Here is a 23,037-nt window from a genome sequence, read left to right as displayed (position 1 = left end):
AATAGTTAATTCAGGGCTATATGTAATACTTTTTTAAATATATATACAACCCCAAAAAGAATTGGGACGCTGTGTAAAATGTAAATGTTAAGAAAAAAAAAAGAATACAATGATTTAAAAATCTTGTATAACCAGATTTTTTTCACAATAAAACACATATTAGAAGGTGAAAGTGAGTCCTTTTTCCACTTCATTTTCAAAAAATTTACTTATTTAGAAATTGATGGCAACAACACATCTCACAAAAGGCTGGAAAAGTTAGTGATCATAATGAAAAACAGCCGGAGGGTTTAAAAAGAGCATTTTAGAGAGGCAGAGCATCTCAGAAGCAAAGATGGCCAGAGGTTCACTAATCTGTGGAAGAAACTTGTGTCTAAAAATTGTAAAACAATTTTGGAACAATATTCCTCAACTTAATATTACGAAGACTTAGAATCTTCTGATATTATGGATATTCAAAGAATCTGGAGAAATTCATGTGTACAAGGGACAAGGCGGACAGGCAATATTGGATGCTTGAGATCTACAGCCCCTCATGTGTCTGCATTAAAAACAGGTATGATTCTGTAATGCAAACAACTGCTTGGGCTCAGGAATACTTCCATAGATCATGGTCTGTGAACATAGCTCATCTTGTAATCCACAAATGCAAGTTGTATCGAGCAAAGAAGACATACATAAACACAATCCAGAAACTCTGGCGTCTTCTCTGGGCCAAAGCTTATTTAAAATGGACTGTGACAAGAATGGAAATGATGAGTTCACGCAGTCGTGGAAAATTATGGGAGCCATTTGATTCCAACAGCAGCCACTAAAACACTTCATTTTCCGAAATTCTGCAGAAACTGGTTAGTCTGTCACTTTGCTGTAAGACTGGACACTGATCTAGTATTTGCAAATAACTTTCACTTTTACCTTCTGATATATGTTCTATTGTGAATAAAATATGGTTATATAAGGTTTCAAAATCATTGCATGCTTTTTTATTTACATTTTACACAGCGTCCCAATATTTTAGAATTAGCATTGTATCTTATTGCTACCTACATACAGCATTATCCAACCTCTCAAACTATTCAAATGTAACAGAACATTAAACTCTGCAATTTCAACCACTGTAGATTCACTTACGGCTTAGCTGCTTTATATCAGAGGCAGCCTTCCACTTATATTGCTGTTTATGTGTGTATTAGCTGTCCTTCATAAAGCTAATACACACAATCATCTGTTCTAGTGGTAGATGTGCACTATAATTTATGCTTAGTACATTTGTTGTCCAGTTGCCAATTCTCAACTACTTTTTAAAAAATGGGGAGAGCAGCAAAAAAAAAATCGATTATTGTACACACAAAAAACTGCTGTCTTTTTTACCTCAGGCACTTGAAAGTGATCGAAAACCTGCGCAAGGAAAGAGAGGAGAGGCTTCAGATATTTAGAAGAAGTCGAAGTCTCAGCCCCCAAAAACATCTGAGTGGGTCACAGTTATCGCTGATTTCTTTGAAAGAGTCTGACTTGCCCAGCCGCCGTAGAGAGTACCTGCAACAGCTCAGGAGGGATGTGGTTGATAATACCAGGTTAGAGCACATTAGACGTCTACTAAAGATGACCTGTCAACCATATATTGGTGCAAACCTTTAGGTTGTGGTGGTGTTTTTTCCTGTATGTATATTTAGAAGTACACTCAACAGACCCGCTACTTCAACTGACTATGGCTGCAAATGTATTTGAGATTATCTCCATTCTATAGCCAGTCAACCAATTAGGAGATCACTGCAGCTGTCAATCAGAGCTGTAGCTGCAGCTCAGTGAAGCACTAGTGATGGGCAGCGGGGGTGATGAAACCATTTTTTCAATGCAGGTGATTGTAACATGATCCAAAAAGGTATGCTATATCCCTGCTGCATAACCCCCCACATAGGGCTGTCAGCAGTTCTGCAGCATCCTCTGGGTGAAAATGCCCTTTACTACTGTAGCATATAAAGGTTTCAGTGGGCTGTACTTGAAAATACAATAGATATAACTTGGTTATCAGCTGCATACTGTAATATATTATAAATGCTTCTCTTTAAGGATTCAAGAACCAAAGAGTAGAACTCAACAGTGTCCTTCTGAAATTGAGGTAATGCTAAAAGACTACCAGAAGGCTCGAGAAGAGGCTAAAACTGAAATAGCAAAAGCAAGGGACAAGTTAAGAGAGAGGGCCGAGATGGAGAGGAGACGGCTACAACATGGTAGTCTAAGTACGGTAAGCATATATCTATATTACTCCCCAAATCCACACCATTCGCAACCTGATTGGTTGTTTGGATTTACTCATTCATGGTGATTGGTTATTTGAGTTGGCTGGTTCACGGTGATTGGTTATTTGGTTTTGCTAATTCACGGTGATTGGTTATTTGGTTTTGCTGATTCATGGTGATTGGTTATTTGGTTTTGCTGATTCATGGTGATTGGTTATTTGGTTTTGCTGATTCACGGTGATTGGTTGTTTAGGTTGGCTCGTGTAGAAGTGGGGCGTAAAAGGCTAATATGCGTATGGTAAGCATGCCCCAAGCTACCTATGGGCAAAGTTCACCCTTTGAGCTCTGTACTCCTTGTCAAATTCCTTTCAGAAGCCATGTTGTCAACCATCCAGAAATTCCTGGACACTTTGTAAAAGTAGGGGACTTCTTTCCGGTGTCGGTAAAAAATAACGATGCATCTGATTTTTGTTTCTGAGGCTGGTGGTACTTGAGCAGGTTATTAGGACCTGTAATTATTGTCATTTTACAGGCCACTGTAAACACTGGTAATAAGTTTATATTCGTATCTAACTTGTAGACCTGCATCACCTAAAATGTTTAGCATTCAGCAATGGTTTTCCGATGTGTATGTAAACCAAAAAAAGTGGATGATTTTTGAAGAAGTTGCGTTGGAGGACAAACAGACCAAAGAATACGTTCAGTAGAGGTTGTAAGGGTACACAAGGTTTTAGAGAACATTGTAATTAAACATTTGTCCACATTACTTACCCTTTATAGGAGGATACCAAAATGAAGACACTTGTAAGCACCAGCACTTTATTCACCAATTCTAGTCTCAGCCTGTCTTCAGGGCCTACCTCGGGGTATAACAGTGGCATGACTGCGACAATTGGTCAGTGCAGCAAACTCGGCAGCCAGGAGGTGAGTATCCGCTAAACAATATTGTCCTCATGTAGAAAACTAGTGCAAACCAACAGTAAAATGGTTGTCCATATCAACCAAGCAGACTCCAAAACTCACGTGACCAAGGGTATGTTACTGAATATACAGAGAGGAAACACACTCCTGCTCGTTAAGCTAGAGGTGATAAATGAATTATATATATATACACACACATGGAGTAAAACAATAAAGAGATGACCAGATTATCTTCACCACTTAAATATACAGGTTATGGCAAAAAAGATAACTTAAAGAAGTTTTCTCACGACTTAAAATTGCTCGACAAGCACTCTGTCCTTCCTGGTTGCTGCTGACTACGACCTATGACTGTCACAGCCAATCACTATAGATCACTGATATGGTCAGTGATTGGCTACGGTAGCCACATCTCCTGGTCCGCAGCAACCAGGAAGGACAGAGTGGTTGTATAGCAATTTAAGTAGTGGAAAAACTTTTTTTTTTTTTACCAAAAAAACAATATTGCCTAAAACCCCAAGGATTTACTAAGGATTAAGCAAATGGAGCACAAGCATCATACATTGAGTAACTGTGTAGGTATAGCATCCTGGAAACCAGTAGACAAACTTAAAGCATTATAGGGCAAGCAGGGTTTTGAAATTAATACATTTTTATATGGGAGGTAAACGGGCCTCCTTAACGCCAGTCAGTGATGGGAAATGGCGGTATAAATTGTGCCAGAATCACAATCCCAAACCAGCATAAAGCCTGCACTTCTACATTTCCCTTCGTTCATGTCTCTTTTGCACTTTCAGCATGGTGCATTCTTGCCCATGGATATTTATTTCTTCTTTGCAATTCATTTGCCATGAAAATTGAAAAAAAATAATCCTTAAAAAGAAATAGACTCTGAAGAAAAGAAACCTGATTCAATTTATAACTGGCTGAACCAGTCTAATAAGGTTTTAATAGGAGCCAGATTTTCTTAAGTACGAAAGCTTTATGCATTTAGTTGAGACGGGCAGCATATACATTTTAAGAAACATTGTGCTTCAAAAAAATAAACTTTTTAGCAGGTCCATGCTGCCGAACCCCAGGCAGCAAGACAGATTCCCCGAGGGCACTAAACTAGGTTTTACTCTGAAGTGATACAGAGAAAACCAAGCATCCGGCTCCAGCCAAAGTATCCACTGGATGACTCCCTTCCAGATTCTTCCTGCCCGTTTACTTCTATAGGGAGACTCTTGTCAATGAAGTTTAGTCAGGTGGGAAGAAGTTGGTCAGCACACAAGTCTCCCTGAACCCAACAACTATGTTTTCACCAAAACGTTGCATCACTTCCTTCTGAAGCACTCATTGTTCAGTGTACGGTCTCTGCTTCATGCTGCACATGGTTCGGGTATCATGATGAACCTTCTAACATACTTTTTAATTTCATCTTAATTTCTCGTTAATAGACTTTACCAAGAAATTTGGATTCAGCTCTGGGTTCTGGAAGAGGTCGCTCTGCAGTGAGGAAATGTGACCTATTCTCCCCTGCCAATATTTCAGTGCCTGGTATGTATGATCAGATCCTTCTCTCAATGTGAGGACTGATTTTAGGGGTGAAATGTTGTAGTTGATGGTTGAAGTTCTGCCTGATAATTTCATGCCAGGTGGACAGAATACACAACTGTGGATAAGTCCTAAGACTTTGTTCACATCTGCATCATGGCTTCTGTACATAGCAGAAATCATGGTCATATGATGGAGTCTCATTGGGGGTTGTCATTTTAGTGCTAGAATAACATGGCACGCTGCACTAGTCCTGCCATTAAATGTGATGTAACTGCCAAAGAGAGATCAAATGGCCTTGTAAACATAAAAGAATACCGCTATGTATAATATGGGGGTGCCATTACAATCAGCATTTTGCATCAGTATTTGTAAGGTAAAACCAGGAGCGGAATCTATACAGAGAAAAACTATAATGTAAAGATTTGCATCAATTCTGTGTTATGGACCACTCCATGTTTTGGCTTACAAATACTGACATACATTAGTGAATGAGGCTTTATATTACTAGTCAGGATTGTGAACAGAATTTCTTTTAAGGGTGTTTTCTCAACACAGACATTGAATATGCTAGGGCATGCCACCAATGGCTGAGGGGTCAAATGCTATGACCTTAATGATTACTAAAATGTTGTAGTGCTGCTTGGAAAGGGCTTATGCCACGGTGTCTCCCTTTGTTTCAATGAGTGGCTAACCTTTAACCACCCAACTGGAGACCACATAGCCTGACCCTTTCCTGTTGCTGTTACCCATATGAACTATTCCTTTACGACTACATACACTCTTTAAAAAAAAAAATCAAACGCCTAGAAGAAGTTGCTTTGCTGCAAAACTAAGCATGCTGTTCCATCTAAAGCAGATATGTAAATGATGAGAGTTGTGACGCGATTAGATGAATGTTCTGGTCAGCTGAGGTCCTAAAAACTGCTTCCACCCTTGGCCTATAAAAACGCTCTTAGAGGCTCCTTGGGTGTAGTGGAGCTCTTTTTCGCTTGTGTAGAGCTTGTTGACCACTAGACACCTCTACGACTTAACTGGCCTTATTCTGTGGGTTAGCGCAATTCCAATACCAAACTTATACATTTAAAAAGTTTTTATTATGGTTTACGACTTGTAAAAAAAAAAAACGAAACTTTTCTTTTGAGAAAAAAAAAAGGTTTGTGTCCGTATATTCTGAGGCTCATAACTATTTCATGTTCTCCGCAATGGAGCTGTGTAAGGATGGTTTCTGCAGTACATATAAATCGAGGGTTGGGAAGGGGTTAAACACATGGTTTCAGATCTTTGCAAAATGTCATTCTATGTAAAATTATTATATAACTAAACATTTCATGTTACTTCTGCATTCAGACCCCCAGAGGACAAGCTTTACCCCTGCTGTAGAATCTTTACCTGGAAAATCAACTCCCTACTCTCCCCAGAGCGATTCTTTCCTTCAGCCTTCCGGAGTGGTGTACCAGGAGCTTGCCACTCAGGTCCAGGCCAGTGCAATGGCGGAGGTGAGCTCTGTGTGTTCATCTCAGTGACACAACTGGCAATCAGCACTTCCAACTTTACAATTTTTCACGATATTTTCTCTGTTTCTTTAAGGTAATGTCTGCTTGTTCCTACGATCTAAAGAAGCTGTATAATCGCCAAGCAGCAGCTGGATGGATGTAAGCAGAATCAAACAAAGAATATAATAGGTTGTGTGTAGGCAGGCTGCAACTTGTGAAGGGTTCTGCGTTTGTGAAACTCCATTATAATCTTGTGTCCATTCCAGATACCAGACCACAGAGAAAGATGTCCTGGTGTACTATAAGGCCTACGCATCACCAACAAAGCATGGATTTATTGGCGCTGGAGTCATTAGCAGGCCACTTCCTGATGTCTGGTGCATGGTGAAAGATGTTAGCACAAGGCATTTGTATGACCCGTCCATCCTTACAGCCGATGTACATGAGAGACTGGGCAGCAATATTCAGTTGGGTGAGTAAAATGTTGCACATTCTGGGCAGTTAGTAGCAAACCTATTCCAACCATTGTTGATAACACTAAATCCTTTTTCAGTCATTCCTTTATGGAAAAATTCAACTTCATAAATGTAATGGTTTTTGCAAAAAATCACTCCAGAAATCAGACCAAAATGGCACCCACTGGTTAGAATAGGTGCGTGCACATGGGCTCTTAGTCCAAGTAAAAAACAGAAAATAGCAGCACATCGTATTCTCGGATGCAAAGAGCACGTGTACACGTGCGGGGTCCAATACATCGGACAGCATGCTGTCTGATACAAATCTCAGGCACAACTTTAAATTCATCCATGTACATGAACCCTAAAAAAATGGAAAATTGCTAGTAGTATTGATAGTGCAGTTATAGATGGAACATTTAAAGAGAAATAGGGGTGAAAAAAGGGGGCAACGATGCGTGGGTACACTACTTTGCCATTCGTCAATACAACCATTGGGGTAATAAATATCTAGTATTACCTCAGGAGCAGAAGGACTTTAGATACCTAATTATGGGGTATCTGAGTCTGAGGCACCTCTGGTAAAAGCTGCGAGAGCAATGGTGAGGCTGGAGTTTGCCGGTCTACCCGTATTTTAAGAAATCTAGCCTTCTGATCCTTGTGTTTATATGTCCACGTAATTAGGGGCGGAGAAAGATTAACTGATCATGGCTCAATCCGAAAGAGAGGGCGGATTCAGAAGCTAGTTAGGTTTAGCAACTGTTTTCGTAGCTTGGAAGAGTGCTTCTATTGGAAAGGATTAATCAGCTTGTAAGGAGAACTGATCAGAGCCTATCAATAACAGAGAAATATTTAGGCCATCAGGGATATTCCCATATTGGCATAGAGGAATTTTATAACTTTTTCACAGAGCACATGGATTTTAGCACATGTATAACAAGAAAAGACTGGGATCCATATCAAAATTTTGAATCTCAATCTGTTACTCAATAAAGACCAATATTGCTTCCATACAGTGACTATATGATACCAGCTCCACACAGTCACTCTGCAAGCTGTATAAGTAACTACAGTACCATTATATCCAGTGATCACAGGTGACCACCTATGACTGGAGTTGTTCATTTTCCCTTTTGTTCTTCATCCATCTCAGACCACAATGATGACTTCTCCTAGTGTCTCTAGAGTTTGACATAGACATCTTTGGCAATTTGTTTTTCCAGCACTGTCTGTATGTTTTCTACACAAGCTTTCCATTTGTAGTGTCACACGTAGTAATTAGGCCCCACACAGTAATTCCCGCTTTTGGTGCCCACCATGCTATAAAAGTGTCCCTTTTCATGCCCCCTCTATAATAATGCCACCTTTTCTGACCCTTTTATGCTTGCTTCTTTTGCTCCTACCACTGCTCTGCTCCTTCCTCAGTCACTTGGTAACAAGGTCACGTGCCAAGACACCTATCCGCTGAGGCTGGGTATTGGCCATACGGATCACTTAGCACCTAGCACAGGATCACACTAACTGGAACTGAGGAAGGCCTGTAATGACAGGGGCACTTACGTTATTGTTTCTTATTTTATAGTCTTCCCCCACTTAGTAACTGCATACTCATGGAGATGTGAGCCCTGTAGCAGCTGCTATGGCTGATACTGTGGTAGTTATGCCCCTTGATCTTGGGACAAGCCTATAGGTGAAAAAAATTCCCAGAGGCCTCGATTGCATCTCTTCTTAATGTCTACTGGGGTGAATTTTGCACAGTTGATGGCTGTTATATACTCTATAGAGAATATAAAGCTGTATCATGCATTGAGAATATTGTGGGGAGACCAGTCTGCAGCCAGACTCCACTCCCCATTTGTATTCTGGTCTGCCTCTTCCTCATGGCGGGGAGAGTCTCTATTTTATATCTATAGGATAATAGTGCACCAGTCATTTCTTTATACTTTTTGGATCTAAATGCTGTGTTTGGCATCAAAAACTGCTTGTGTGATTCCAACTTTAACGCACACCCGAGTTTTCAAAAAATTTTTAATAACAGCCCAAATCTTTATTGCCGACTGTTTTGCTGCTCTTGGCACCCAGTTTGAGATCTATCAATTCAGTTTTCCATGTAGATTTTCCTGCTACCCTGTTTGCAATCCAGGGGTGGGTCCTAAGCAGCCATTCTTCCAGTCCTGTACTGTACTGGTCAGGACATCCTCTCCCACACAGCCCATGCTGCCTTCCATAGCCCTACTCAAATCGGCTGTATGCCCATCCCTCTATTGAATGTAGTAACTAGAGCTGTCCCCATGTCCCTGAAGGCAAATACCGGACAAGCTGTGGATTGCAAAATTGCTGGAAAGCTACTCCTAGTGCTAGGCATTCAAAACTTGATTTTTAGTGGTAAAACAAAAAATAAGTATATTAAAAGATTGATGATATACACATAGGCTGTTACATAAGCATAAGTTATGTGAAAAGTTAGTGTCCATTTAAGATTTACTCATTAACTTCAGATTAATTCCTAACTGTTTGGTTTGTTAATGCAGCAGAGCATGCATCACTGCCATGAAAGTTATGAGGGCATAGATTTGTTAAAGAAAATAGGATTGATTTCCGTGATAGATGTAGGAAAATTATTGTGCTTTATGGACTTTGTTAGTGGCCCTAGGGCACGTCCTTAGTGCCTCACCTTTTGCTGCCATCCATGCTTGTTAGGCTGGCTGCTTAAAACATTCTTCCTCAAGTTTTTGAGAGAGGAAAGCAGAATATTAGTGTGACTCACCCCTCAATTATATATATATATTGCAAGTAAGGCCTTACGCCTACGGCCAGGTCGGATTTCGGCTGTGAAATATTGCAGCAGAATCAGACATGGCAACTCCCAGAGATCCTATACTCACCTGTCCCAATGCACAGCGAGTAGTGCAGGGCATGACGCGTTGGTGGTGATGCAGATTCTCGCAGTGCACACTGTGTAGAACATCGCAGGACGGACAGCTTCCAATTGACTGCAATGGAAGCCGTCCGTGTGCCTTTCCGCACAAAATAGAACATGCTGCGATTCTCTCCTGCGAGCGAAAAATCACAGTTGAAGAATCTTTTAACATAGCATGTCTATGGATGGACATTGCTGTGGAATTCGCAGCGGGCGTCTGGCTGTGAATTCCCCAGCGATAATCCGTCCATGGGCATTGGGCCTAAGAGCGTGACACAATATCTATAGCTATAAAAATACATGCAGTTCCCATTTGGTGTATAGCCAAATAACCTACTTGCACCTCGGGTCATTCTGGATGATTCACGCTCTTCCTAAGAGGCGTATGACTTACTTTTCATTCAATTGCGTCAGTAACTGCACCATTCCTATTGTTAAGGAGAGGCGCTGTAAAGGAGAGATTTCTACCATTATCACTTCAAACGTTACTTAGTACCAAATACAATACTGTTGAATACTGCCTCATACCATTGTAATGTCAACTGTATCTAGTAGCAACAGTAAGAACACCAGCAATACCCAAGACTTGTATAAAACAAATCATTACATTAACTAACTTGTAATGGGGGACATTGGGGGTCTAGTAATTGGTATTTCTTTTCTTCCTTAGTTCATGTGATGACTGACACGTCACTTTGCTACCTAAAACAACCCAGGGATTTCTGTTGTATGGCTGTGGAGTTTAAACAGGTTAGTAGATATACAATTATGTTGACAAAAGTATTAGTCCCCCCACCAATCCTGTGCTGTCAGAAGGTGATATGTAAATCGGATGTGTGAGCATTGGATATAAGGACTAGTGACCAGGGTCGGATTTATGCTGTGTGTCACACGGTGAAAATCCGCGGTGTTATCCCGCAGCTATAAGCTTCTATTGAATTCTGCAGCGTGAAAGAAAACGGGAAAATGTGCGGCCAGCTTCCATTGTAGTGAGCGCAGCAGAAGTATCGTGTGACTACGCGTCATGCGCTGTACTGCACATGTGTGCCGGCTCGCCAGACAGGACTTGCGCGGTGGATCAGGAGAGGTGAGTATGGGGTCTTTGGGGGACGCCATGTCAGACTCCGCTGCGATGTTCTGCTGGCGGAGTCCGACACGGCCGTGGGCATGAGGCCGTAAGGAGAGTATGACACCTTATATCCCAGTACAGACACCATCAGGATGCCACCAATTGTGGAGCTGACAACGGGGTCTGGTGGTGGGACAGTGTAGCACTTTTGGACCTTCTAAAATCCACTGACAAGAGCCATTGGTTATAGGTGACATCCACTTTCAACACCAATGGGTACAGACACATTCTGGACAATGTGGCATTGCTTTAGTATAGTTCTGTTTTTTTTTACAACATGACCGAGCAGTATGTCCTACAACAAGCTGTGTTGAGGCTTGGTTGGAGGAGCAGAACATCTGCAAACTTCATTAGTCAGCCCAAAGTCCGGATATCAATCTCACTGCGCATCTTAAGGCCTCCTTCACACAGGGCGCTTTCAGCAGCGTTTTCAGCCCTGTTCTAAACGCTGTACAAGGCTCCCATTCATTTCAATGGGGCTGCTCACACAGGGCTGAAAACGCCGCTTTGAAAAGCGCTGCATGTTCTATCTTTGGGCATTTTCAGCTCAGTCTCCCATTGAAATAAATGGGCAGCGTTTTCAGCTGGGCTGAAAACACAGCTGAAAAGGCAGCGTTTTGTAAACGCCCTGTGTGAGGCAGGCCTGTTTACTGTGAATGGTGGTGGGTGGGCCACTCCAGCTCCATTTACTGAGTGATAATCCAATCCCGTGTGAAAGCACAGAAGCGATTATCGCTGGGATGGCTATCTGGCACTTCTGTAGTCAAAGGGCCCTTAGTAGCCAAAACCTCTCTCACACACAAAACTGCTGTTTAGCTCATGGGAGAGCACTTCCCTGTCAGGACTCATACTGGCGATTGTGATATTGGAGCGGCAAAATCGTGACTTTTTGCCCACGAGTTTTGAGTGTCAGCACAGTTTTTTTTCTCGTAAAAACATCACTGCCACTAGTGATTTTTCTCATGCTTTTTTCACGTGATTTTGCCGTGATTTTTTTAATGCGAAAGTCAATAGGACATTTTAATGTTAAAAACGAATGGCGTGAAAAACCCAAGTTCGTGCTTTGCGATGCGATAAAAAGGAGGCTCCATAGGGAAACATTGGAGAAAAAAAACGCAGAAAGATAGAATGTGCTGCAATTTTAAAATTTGTTTTTTCTCACCTCATCGCACAAGTAAAAACATCGCAAATGTGAAGGAAACTATCGAAAATCAATAGTTTCATAATTCTGCGTTTTCACTCACTCTTGCATCACCTGAAAATTGCGCAGTTTTATAACCAGTGTGAAGGTTTGAATACCGGTAGGGGCAGTGTGTCAAGCGGGCGGTCCCCACCACTCAATAAGTGATGCCTTACTGACAATCAAGTCTGACATCACTGTATGAGAGTGAGTGGAGGGCATTGGCCATTTGACACATTGAGAGCACCAGGAGCCAGACCTAAGCTGAGCCCGTCCAGGCAAATGAAGGGGAGTATGAAGATAAAAATAAAATATGGGGATACAGCTGCTGGCCCCACTGATTCTAGCCAGTGACAGGCCCTCCTTAAGGCGATAATGTCTTGTGATTGCTTCTAAGATTAGGCCTGGTACTTGAAAGATTTCCTGGACTTCACACGGTTTTCCTCTAATCTCATGTATCATAATTATAGTAAAATAGTTTGGAGAGGTGGGCAACTCACTAAACGCCCATAGCGCACCCTAATAATGTCTGTCTTGTTCACAGGAGAAGTGTCACAGCTTGTGCTTCCAGTCTGTATATAATGAGTCTATGCCACGTCCTAGTAAAGACACTATACGAGGCGAGCTCATGCCCAGTGCATGGATTCTACAGCCTGATACCATCGATGGAGAAACCATCACAAGAGTCATTTACATGATACAGGTAGGAAGCAGTAACCACTATTGTACAGGGTAAAGAGGGTAAAACACAAAAGTTAAGGGGTTTTCGGGAACTATATTGCTGATAACTTGCAGAATAGGCCATTAAAATAACATTGTTGAGGGTCACCAGCACCCATGCCGATGAGCTGAATGAAGGAGTCGCTACACTCTACATTGTTTACCAGACACGGTGCTTTACGTAGTCTTAGCATTCCCAAAGTGGTGAACTGTCCTAACAATATCACTTTTTTAGATAGGAATAACTCTTTAAGCCTTACACGCTTTTTGGTGGCAGCTTGTGTACATAAAAAACAGGATTTTTATTGCTTAGCATAAAATCCATTTCTCTATTGTTTGGGCACACACAGCAAGACCTTGGGTATAGCTACTGCCACGAGGAGGTAGGCACTAAGTAGGAAAAAAAAAGCGTTGGCTCCTCCTACCAGCTATACCCCTCCTGTAGGCACTGAGCTAAAGAAGTTTGTACAAGAGCAGTAGAATGTGAAGCGGTGAGCTGCCTGTCTAAATACTCTGTACGAGCGCTAACAGCCTTAGTGGTGACGCCAGAACTTGTGCAGTCATTTAGCTGACAATTGTCCCTTGTACACCCAGCATAACTCAGAAAAAGATGTGAAGTGTTTTATTACATTTTGGCCAAAGACCTTGCCTAAATGTCAAAGAGCTGAGCCGCTCTAGTGGAATTGCATCTACAGTGCAGAGTGACAGACTTGTGCTTAAAAAGCTGCACCCTGCCGAACTAAGATGTGGAAGGATGGCAGTATACTAAGAAATGGAGAAAGATGAGGCAACTGGGGGAAGTAGAGTGGATTATATTGTACTAGCGGATTCTTGAAAACCCTCGCTGCCCCCATCCATGTCTTAAGCTGGAATGTACTACCATTTTCTTAACCGTATAAGCCACAGTTGCTTCCTTTCCTGCATGTTGTTCTGCCTTCCTGAAGGTGGAATTGTGTCCCTGTGTTGACAGATATCTACTACAATATATAGGATTTTCCTCCTTTGCTAGTCGCCAAGGTGAACCAGGCTATGGCTGAATTGAAGTTGAAAATGGCCTTCTACTTAGATCTTGAAAGGAAATGGGGTAGCTTGCCCTCCGGCATATATCTATATTCTATAAACACTTCTGCTTGATTCATAACCTGATTGGTTGTTTGGGTTGCCTGATTCCCAGCGATTGGTTGTTTGGGTTGCCTGATTCCCAGCGATTGGTTGTTTGGGTTGCCTGATTCCCAGCGATTGGTTGTTTGGGTTGCCTGATTCCCAGCGATTGGTTGTTTGGGTTGCCTGATTCCCAGCGATTGGTTGTTTGGGTTGCCTGATTCCCAGCGATTGGTTGTTTGGGTTGCCTGATTCCCAGCGATTGGTTGTTTGGGTTGCCTGATTCCCAGCGATTGGTTGTTTGGGTTGCCTGATTCCCAGCGATTGGTTGTTTGGGTTGCCTGATTCCCAGCGATTGGTTGTTTGGGTTGCCTGATTCCCAGCGATAGGTTGTTTGGGATGAATCGAGCAGAAGTGTTGTGGAATATAAATATATGCTTCCCTCCGAGCTGATTGCTTCTGGACTGTGGATGTTGGTCATCCAGAAGGCCCCTTCTGGAATGTAGTGGGTCAAGAGAATTGAAATGTGCGGCTCAGTCCTCCGTGGAATGCAAAGCATTTCTGACATGACATATTGGGATTTCTTCAATTAACCAGGCAAGCCTTTACTGTGGGAATTTCAAATGACAAAATGTCAAGGATTCGCTTAATTGCCAGTGTTGGCAATCATAACCAGCAGGACTGAATTCTTGCTGAAAATTGCTAGAAATGATTACATTGGAATGTACATGTCTGAAGTGCTCCGTAATTGTGCAGGGCTTGTAATTAGTGGTGAGAGATTGCTGGAATTGAGGGGAGCAGGCAGGAGCCTCAGGTGCCCCATGGCTGGCGGGAAGCAGATTAGTTAGTGCTGCTCTGATTCACTTTGTCTTGGAGTGTCTGATGCAGCACTGTTTGCCCTCCCCACTTAGGGACAATCAGGGAAGTTAGACCATCCCTAATGCCCAGGTAAAGGGTAAAAAAAAAAAAGGGACGACAGATAAAAACACTTTGCCGCATGTTTAATATTTTCTTTTGCTTTCCCACCAAGATCTGGCTGTGAAAACGTTAGCTTAAAAGTAGCTGCAGAAACGAATAGCAAAAAATGCAGCATTTTTCATAAACAGCATGTAGTGTGACGCCCTTCAAATGCGACAGACTATTCTGAACCAAAAGCCACATATTTAACATGTGAATTAACATGACTCTGATGTGCAGCTGATATGCTGATTGCACAATTTGCAGCAAATTTTTACGGTAGATGTGTGAAAGCATCCTGAAGGAGTATTCTGACAATAGCTATTTTTGCTGTAAGTGTCGGACAGGTGGGGATACCCGTTCCAGAACACTAACTATTGGGAGAATGCGGATCCCCCTCTTTGTAACTAGCAGAACCTGTATGTAGGTGGAAGCAGTAGCAGGAGCGACCTGACTGTGCATGTATGTGACATCCTTCATTAGAATCTAGTGATTTAGAGATCCATGTTAGTACTGGAATTATATTCATTCTTTCGTGTGTTTTTCCCCCAGGTTGACCTTGGAGCACCAGCTATTCCTTCTAGGCTACTCAGTGTGATTAGCAAACGTCAGCCTCTGGTGATTGCAAACCTGGCCAGTTTCCTCTCTAGGTAATCTGGAGGAAGGGACTTCAACTATCAACAATCTAAGTTAATTTTCACATCAATAGGTCAGAAATGATGTAGCATCAGGCAGTTCGGAGACAGTAATGACACTGTCTGCTTTTAGGTTCCCCATTGTAGCTGCATTCTATAGATATATTTAAGTGAACACTGATTTGTCATCTTTTGTATATGATGAATGTGGGATTGGAAAGTCCCAACTATTTATTTTAAAGAGGACTGGTCACCTCTCCGGCCACGACTAGTTCAGTAAATACTTGTATTACCTATAACCATTCTAGAGCCGCTTTTAAATGTGCTTTGTGCCGTTCCTCTGTTACTTCTCCTAGAAATTGAGCAAATGTTAGTTAGTGTTTACCAGTCGGGTGTGTCGAATCAGTGCTGACATTATCAGACTATGGACGCACCCCTTTGTCAAGGGAAGTGGTAACATCCAGTTGTCAATTCATATATTTCTAAGAGGAATAACAGAAATGAAGCTCCAGAACTGTTCTTTAAGAAAAGTATTTATTAAAACAATCCTAGTTTATTAGCCATTTACTGCTTAACTTGAAACTAGAATGGGGTTTGAAAACAGTTACATCTTGCTGACAGCACTTGGTCTGTGCATATTAGGGGTCAGCATACGGAGCGTTTTCGTTGTATGAGAAGTTCTATAATTTTCCAATATACTCAATTTCTCGTTTCATCATCTCTGCCTTTGGTTATTTGACAGTAATCTCCACTGGTCATGTGCTGGACGGAGAGGTGCGTGGTATGTTATACCCTACAGCTCTCTGAACCGTACAGACACAAACCATACATCTGTGTGAGCAGCAGAAACCATATTGGAAAATTGTATAACAGTGATAGTATGACAAGGAATAGGGGCAGCCTGTCAAACACTTGTGAAGTGCCAGGAGATGGTAATGGTTTATAGAGCTAAGCCACAACATCCAAACCACACTGTGAACTTTCATTAGATTAGTGGTCACTGGGTAACAAGTTTGTGGAACCGAAATATCCGTTCAACCTAGTACATGCCCAGAGCTGCATAGAGTCGGAGAGCAAGGAGACTTATAAGGCCATGCATGCTCCTCTGGGTAATATGCAAATAAGAGAGATGAACAATACCTCTGCAGTGAGCTGCAGATACATACCAGCAGTATTAGCTGTAGAGATCCCAGAGGAAGCAGCTCTTGTAAATCCGCTGTCAATGAATCGGCATGAATATAAGATGTTTCAGCTATAGAGATTCCAGCATAGGCAATTTCTCTAGCACTTCACAGCCCAGAAAACTCATACATCTGAGAGAGAACTTTTTAAAGTGCACCTCTCCTGATGATTTAGTTTTGAAATGCAATATCACATTGCGGCACTGAGAACTAAGGTACTTTCTACTTTTCTAATAAGACAAAACCTACTTTATGCTTTTTGTAGGGCGCGAATTACAGAATGTACATGATACACATACTATACATAAGTAAGGCACTTTTGAGTAATAAAAGGGTACAAAACAAGTTGTTTCTGGTTTACAGTGCTGAATATAGACAATGCAAAATATGGAGAATTCCTAATTTTATGTAGCTTTCTAGTGAACAACCATCACCTGTTAGCAGGATGTGGCAGGTTGTGTCTTTACAGCTGGTATAGGACGGTCACTGTCTGCATGCTACTAGCCAGGGACATGTGACGCTCAGCCAATGGGGGTATAAACCAAACCTGAAAAGGGTTTTATTACCAGATGCAGATTAATTACCTCTTTATAGGGGATCTATCACCATCTCTATGTTGTCCTCTCTGATGGCAGCATAAGGCAGCGATGAGCATACTGATTACAGCGATATTTCTGCTCTATACATCCGTGCAGTAATTTGGTAGAAACGTGCATTTTATGAATAGCAGCAACACAGAAGATTACTTAAAAGCAGTAGTTTAATATTCATGAGCTGCAGCTAACCCCGCCCAACACACCCTCTGGCCAGTGACTGTGCATAGGAAGGTGACTGGAGGAGAAGCATAATTGAAGAATTGTAGGTACTAGTTCTGTGTCTGTCTGCTACTAATAAAATGGAAGTTTCTCCCAAACTACTGCACAGCTGTATAAGAGCAGACGTATCACTGTAAGCAGCCTGCCTGTCACTTTCTTATGCTGCCTTCAGTGAAGGCAGATTTCCTTTATGCATATAGTAACTAGTGGGCAAGATATGTAATAGATTGGAAGTAGAATCCGAACATGCACTGAATGATATGCATATTTATGAAGTCAGCCCTTTATGTAGAATTATCTTACCGGCAGATATGATGTACCATATGCTGTACTTGCCTTACCTGCAAATTTGTAATCTATGGAAGGTCAGTCCACAAATCTACTTGAATCAATTATTTATACATAGATACAGGCGGCAGCGAGTATTAATATTCCACTGTTGTAGATTTACATTTCAGGATTTTTTTGTGGAATAGAAATGGTTTAACTGCAGGATTCTGCATTACAGTAATACTAGTCAAGTCAATGTGTTCAATTGTAAAATAAAGAAATAATGGGCGTCCGCTCTCCAAACTGTGCTTGTTGCTCTCAGAGCAGCCAATTAGAGCTCCGCTTACATTTCCAAATTTGGACTAAAATAATGAATGTTGGACTGATTGGTGGTTGGAGTGGGTTAGACAGTTTAGATACAGGAGGTCCATTATTTATACAGTATATACCAAATTAAACATAATGCAGAAGGATCTAGGTGTAATAAAGTAATGACATAATTGATTGCACAGGCCTTCTGATAAAGACTATAATAAGAGATCGACATAGCATCCTATTCTCTCTATGTAAATGACAGGGGAATGAATAGTTTGTATTCTAGAGGAGCTTTAAGTCAACCACTTGCTGAAAGTTCTCCTTTTAGGACAGTTGTAACATATGTGCAAATGAAAATAATCATCCAAGTGGAACACCATTTAAAGGGCCACTCCAGTGATTTTTTTAATTCATTGATAATGCAGCTATTCCCCCAGTATATATGTGAGCTAGTGTTATCTTGGTTAGTAGTTTGTCTGAAACGACTAGCCTCTTTTTCCTTAGATGGTCATGTGATCTCAGTTCTGACCAGCTCAGATCTACTTGAGATTATGGATTCATTTTCTAGTCAGTTTCTCTGTTTGTGGCATGTGGTGTTGCAGGGATCTATGACAGCAACTGTGATGAGGAGACATGCACTCCTGTCAGACTGTATACTTATGGTCTTCAGATCATTCAGGTGAATATAGAGGGTGATGATGATAATTCAACTATCTTCCCCTACAGGTTCAACCGTAGTTAATGCAGAACTGACTGCACCCTGGGATAGATGTGACACTGCAAGACTAAAAAAAAACAAAAAAACATAGAAACCTCCAGCTTGAGGCAGGCATGGAAAAAATGTGTTTTTACGGGAGTGGCAATTTAATTTCACACGGCTGTAATACAGCTGTCTGAATACTGTCCAACTCTACAATTTGGAGCAGTTTGGACAACATTCGGTTTGACAAGGATGCACTGCGGTGAACATGCGTCACTCTTCACTTTATATGTAAAATCCTAGAGGAAGACTTAAGCTAAAAATGGCATTGAAAAGTTGTAAAAGTTGGCACAAGTCTTGTTTGTACAAAAAAAAACGTGCAAAGTTTTACATTCTCATGCCATTTTTTGAGGGGAAGGCACAGCTTGCTCAGACAGGGTGTAACCAGTTCAACAGGGGTGGATGTACATTTATGCAAGGAGTTAGCATTAATTATACATGAAATGTATTCATTGCTGGTATAGGTTTCTGCATAGGCCCACCATTGGCATAACCTGCACCTTATGTATGAAGAGGTGTGTGTGCGCCTCTACATAGAGAAAGCACATTGTGCACCTGCAGAGATCATACTTAGACAGGTGTTTCAAGTGTCAATCTTAAGAAGTTCCTCCCTAGAGTATATACAGAGTGGCCGTGCGGGACGATTATTTTAAGTACAAGAGCTATTTTTTTTTTTTTTACATATAAGCCTTGCATTATCTGAAATTACTAGTTTGTTACAAGAATAGTAATTCACCTTTTAGATGATTATTTTTTTTTAATGATAAGGGTATCATCAGACCACTTTCTTCCTGGACAGATTTCTGGCCCTAAAGAGGTTTTCCAGGAATTTACTATTGATCATCCCTCTTCATAAGTCATCAATTGTTGATTGGTGGGAATCCACTCTGATCAGCCGATTGTCCCGCCTGCTGTCAGTGCAGCCGAGCCGAACATCTGCAGTGGAAGTGTAATAGATGACTACACTTCCATTGATTTCAGCAAGACTTCTATTACACTTGCAGCTCCGCTGTATGGGAGGATCAGCTGATTGATGACCCATACTGAGGAAAGATCATCAGAAGTAAATTCCCGGAATAATTCTTTAAAAGGAAATGTGTGACTCCCTGTGTCCTGCGCCAGAAGAGACATCATTAGGGAACCTGCTGGTATATTGAGATATAGCCAAAAGACAGGTTGGTATAAGCACCCCTTGACTGACTTTCATACATTGTTCACCATCAAAATGGTAAATAGATCATAGGTTTACTTTGCTTTTCGTAGTTTTAGAGGAACAATCTAAATCAGCGGTTACCAACATACAGCCTTCCAGATGGTGTGGAACTACTCCTCCCAGCATGTCCTGGACTGACCACTGGTCTAGATTTCTGTGAAAAGTAAAACTTTTGCAGCATTCCTCAGTTTTGTACAAAACAACGGTGTTACTAAGTGTAAAAGAGGTAGATGTGGAGGCTCCTGTGAGAATACTGAAGGATACAATTTACTGTACAGTAAAAAGTTTATTTTTATATAAAATGTATACATTTTTATAAGTTTACAATCTAAGTTATTTATATTTACATATTTGCTTGCAATGAATTTCCATTTGTAATCAATTACTGTATCAGAATGAAGAAAAATAAAATATTTGAAATACATCAGTCTTGTCTTTATCTTACTACAAGGATAAACCAACAGAAAGCTGAAGTGTTTTATAGAATGACACCATGGAGCCAAGGTTGTCCAGGACCTTCCAAAAACAGTGCCGTATGTCAGGTTACACGAGGCATTACAGATTAGCTCCCTTTACTTCAGGAAGGGTGAATGCACACGGCCAGATTTGAATTGCATAATCCGCAGAGGGTGACCGCCTCCAGATTCCTCAGCAAATACCACCCATAGCGCACGATGCAAAATTGATTCTTCCTGCACAAGAGTGGAAACCAATTCCGGTTTCTGCTCACAGATGAAAAATCGCAACATGCTCCATTGTCCTGTGGATTCCGCACGGACAGCTTTCATTGAAGTCAATGGAAGCCGTCCGCTATGTCAAAAATGCAGACCATCCACAATACAGGTATGCGCGGATTCCGGAAGGGCACAGGGTCTGATTCCGCTATGGGATCCCGCATGCGGAATCCGACCCGCCCATGTGCATACAGCCTGAAGCGGAGCCGTATTACTAGACCTGGGTCTAGCTGGTTGTTGGTAAACCAGAAGCCATGTCTTTAAATGTTGACAATGTGGGGCAAGTCAGAGTAAACAGTTATGATTTTCTATGCTAAGAGAAATCTGAAGTGGCCTTTAAATGGTTTAAATTTTTTTTTACCATAGAAAATCAATGCAGACACGTTGTGGCCTGACCAACAGTCACCCTGTAGACCAGGTCTTAGCCTACATTAAGATGTTTGCAAATCCTGGCCTTGTGCCAGGTCTAATGACCCAAACAGAATGTTCTTCTGAGTTCAGGGCAGTTAGACCCACGATCGGGCTGGGATTTGCACACAACAGCCATCTGAATGAGGCACGAAAATCTAAATTCCAAAATGCAAACACTGGATAATGTTAGATAACCGCTACATGAAGATGGTTGAACAAGGTATTCCTATTTTTGCTATGGAAAAAAAAAAAAAAAATCTACCACAGAGCCACATGGACCAACCTCCATAATTTGTGGAGAGAAAAGGAAAAAGCTGATTACACACAAAGCATGTGACAAATATCGCCTTGACAAGCATGCACTGCTTTAACCCCTTAGTGACCAAGCCTGTTTGCGCCGTAATGACCAGGCCAAATTTTGCAAATCTGACATGTGTCACTTTAACATGGAAAAGCACCAGAAAGGTTTTGCTTATCCAAGCGATTCTGACATTGTTTTTTCGCCACATGTTGTACTTCATTTAGGTGGAAAAAATAGACCAATAGAATTTGTGTTTATTTATTAAAAGCGCCAAAATTGGGGAAATTTTGAAAAAAATCGTAATTTTTTCACATTTCCAACTGCAATATCTTAAAGGGGTTGTCCCGTGCCGAAACGGGTTTTTTTTTTTTTCAATAGCCCCCCCGTTCGGCGCGAGACAAACCCGATGCAGGGGTTAAAAAAGAAAACGGGATAGTGCTTACCTGAATCCCCGCGCTCCGGTGACTTCTTACTTACCTGGTGAAGATGGCCGCCGGGATCTTCTCCCTCGGTGGACCGCAGGTCTTCTGTGCGGTCCATTGCCGATTCCAGCCTCCTGATTGGCTGGAATCGGCACGGGGCGGAGCTACAAGGAGCCGCTCTCCGGCACGAGCGGCCCCATTCAGAAAAGAAGAAGACAGGACTGCGCAAGCGCGTCTAATCCGGCGATTAGACGCTGAAAATTAGACGGCACCATGGAGACGAGGACGCCAGCAACGGAACAGGTAAGTGAATAACTTCTGTATGGCTCATAATTAATGCACAATGTACATTACAAAGTGCATTAATATGGCCATACAGAAGTGTATAACCCCACTTGCTTTCGCGGGACAACCCCTTTAAATATGTGCAAACATAATATAGAAATTTTTGCTAAGATTTATATTTCCACCCGTTTACTTTATTTTGGGCGCACATTGGAAAAACTTTCGTTTTTTTTTTTACCATTTAGGAGACGTACAAATATAACATTACTTTTTAGCATTTTGAGAAACACTTTGTTTTCCTACACCAAGCCAAGATTGGAAAGGCTCATGAGTGTCAGAATAATAGATACCCCCACAAATGACCCCATTTTAAAAACTACACCCCTTAGTGTATTCACTGAGGGGTGTCATGAGTATTTTGACCCCACAGTTTTTTTTCAAGAATTAATTCAATTTAGAGGAGAAAAAATAAAATTTCATATTTTTGCAATTCTATCATTTTAAACACATTTTTTTCCTATAGTTTACATGAAAACGAGGATTTACACCCCAAAATGGATACCCCTGTTTCTCCCGTGTTCAGAAATATACCCATTATGGCCCTAATATTATATCGGAGTCCACAAAGGGGCCCAAAACGAAAGGAGTAGTCAGTGTCTTTCAGAACAGAAATTTTGCTTGATGTCCTTTTAGACCCCATAGCACACATGTAGAGTTCTTGAGCGCCCCAAACCATAGAGAACCCCCACAAATGACCCCATTTTGAAAATTAGACCCCTTAAGGAATTTATCTAGGGGTGTACTGCATATTTTGACCCCACAGTTTTTGAATGAATTTAAGCCAAGCAAAAGGAAAACATTAGGATTTTCGTTTTTTGGCAATTCTGTCATTTTAAAAACAGCTTTTTGTGTACAGCACACATATGAATAAAGACTTGCACCCCAAAATGGATACCCCTGTTTGTCCCGTGTTCAGAGACATACCCATTGTGGCCCTAATCTTCTGTCTGGGTGCACAACAGGGCCAAAAATGAAAGGAG

The 23,037-nt window shown here is 41.4% G+C and overlaps 1 protein-coding gene across 2 annotated transcripts in view; it reads left to right on the top strand.

The window, feature by feature from the left end:
• Positions 1 to 20,268, top strand: part of STARD9 (StAR related lipid transfer domain containing 9) — a 143,639-nt gene extending 123,371 nt beyond the window's left edge. For both annotated transcript variants that reach the window (XM_066608347.1, XM_066608348.1), the window contains 10 exons: positions 1,377 to 1,574; positions 2,071 to 2,245; positions 3,021 to 3,164; positions 4,601 to 4,700; positions 6,048 to 6,196; positions 6,288 to 6,352; positions 6,460 to 6,665; positions 10,239 to 10,318; positions 12,422 to 12,580; positions 15,208 to 20,268. In XM_066608347.1, the coding sequence (XP_066464444.1) occupies positions 1,377 to 1,574; positions 2,071 to 2,245; positions 3,021 to 3,164; positions 4,601 to 4,700; positions 6,048 to 6,196; positions 6,288 to 6,352; positions 6,460 to 6,665; positions 10,239 to 10,318; positions 12,422 to 12,580; positions 15,208 to 15,309 (1,378 nt within the window). In that variant the 3' untranslated portion in view covers positions 15,310 to 20,268. The remainder of the gene's footprint in view (positions 1 to 1,376; positions 1,575 to 2,070; positions 2,246 to 3,020; positions 3,165 to 4,600; positions 4,701 to 6,047; positions 6,197 to 6,287; positions 6,353 to 6,459; positions 6,666 to 10,238; positions 10,319 to 12,421; positions 12,581 to 15,207) is intronic.
• The last annotated feature ends 2,769 nt before the right edge of the window (positions 20,269 to 23,037 follow it).

This window comes from Eleutherodactylus coqui, chromosome 6 (assembly GCF_035609145.1).
Source record: "Eleutherodactylus coqui strain aEleCoq1 chromosome 6, aEleCoq1.hap1, whole genome shotgun sequence".
NCBI classification, from domain to species: Eukaryota; Metazoa; Chordata; class Amphibia; order Anura; family Eleutherodactylidae; genus Eleutherodactylus; species Eleutherodactylus coqui.
This window is presented reverse-complemented; position numbering and strand designations above follow the sequence as displayed.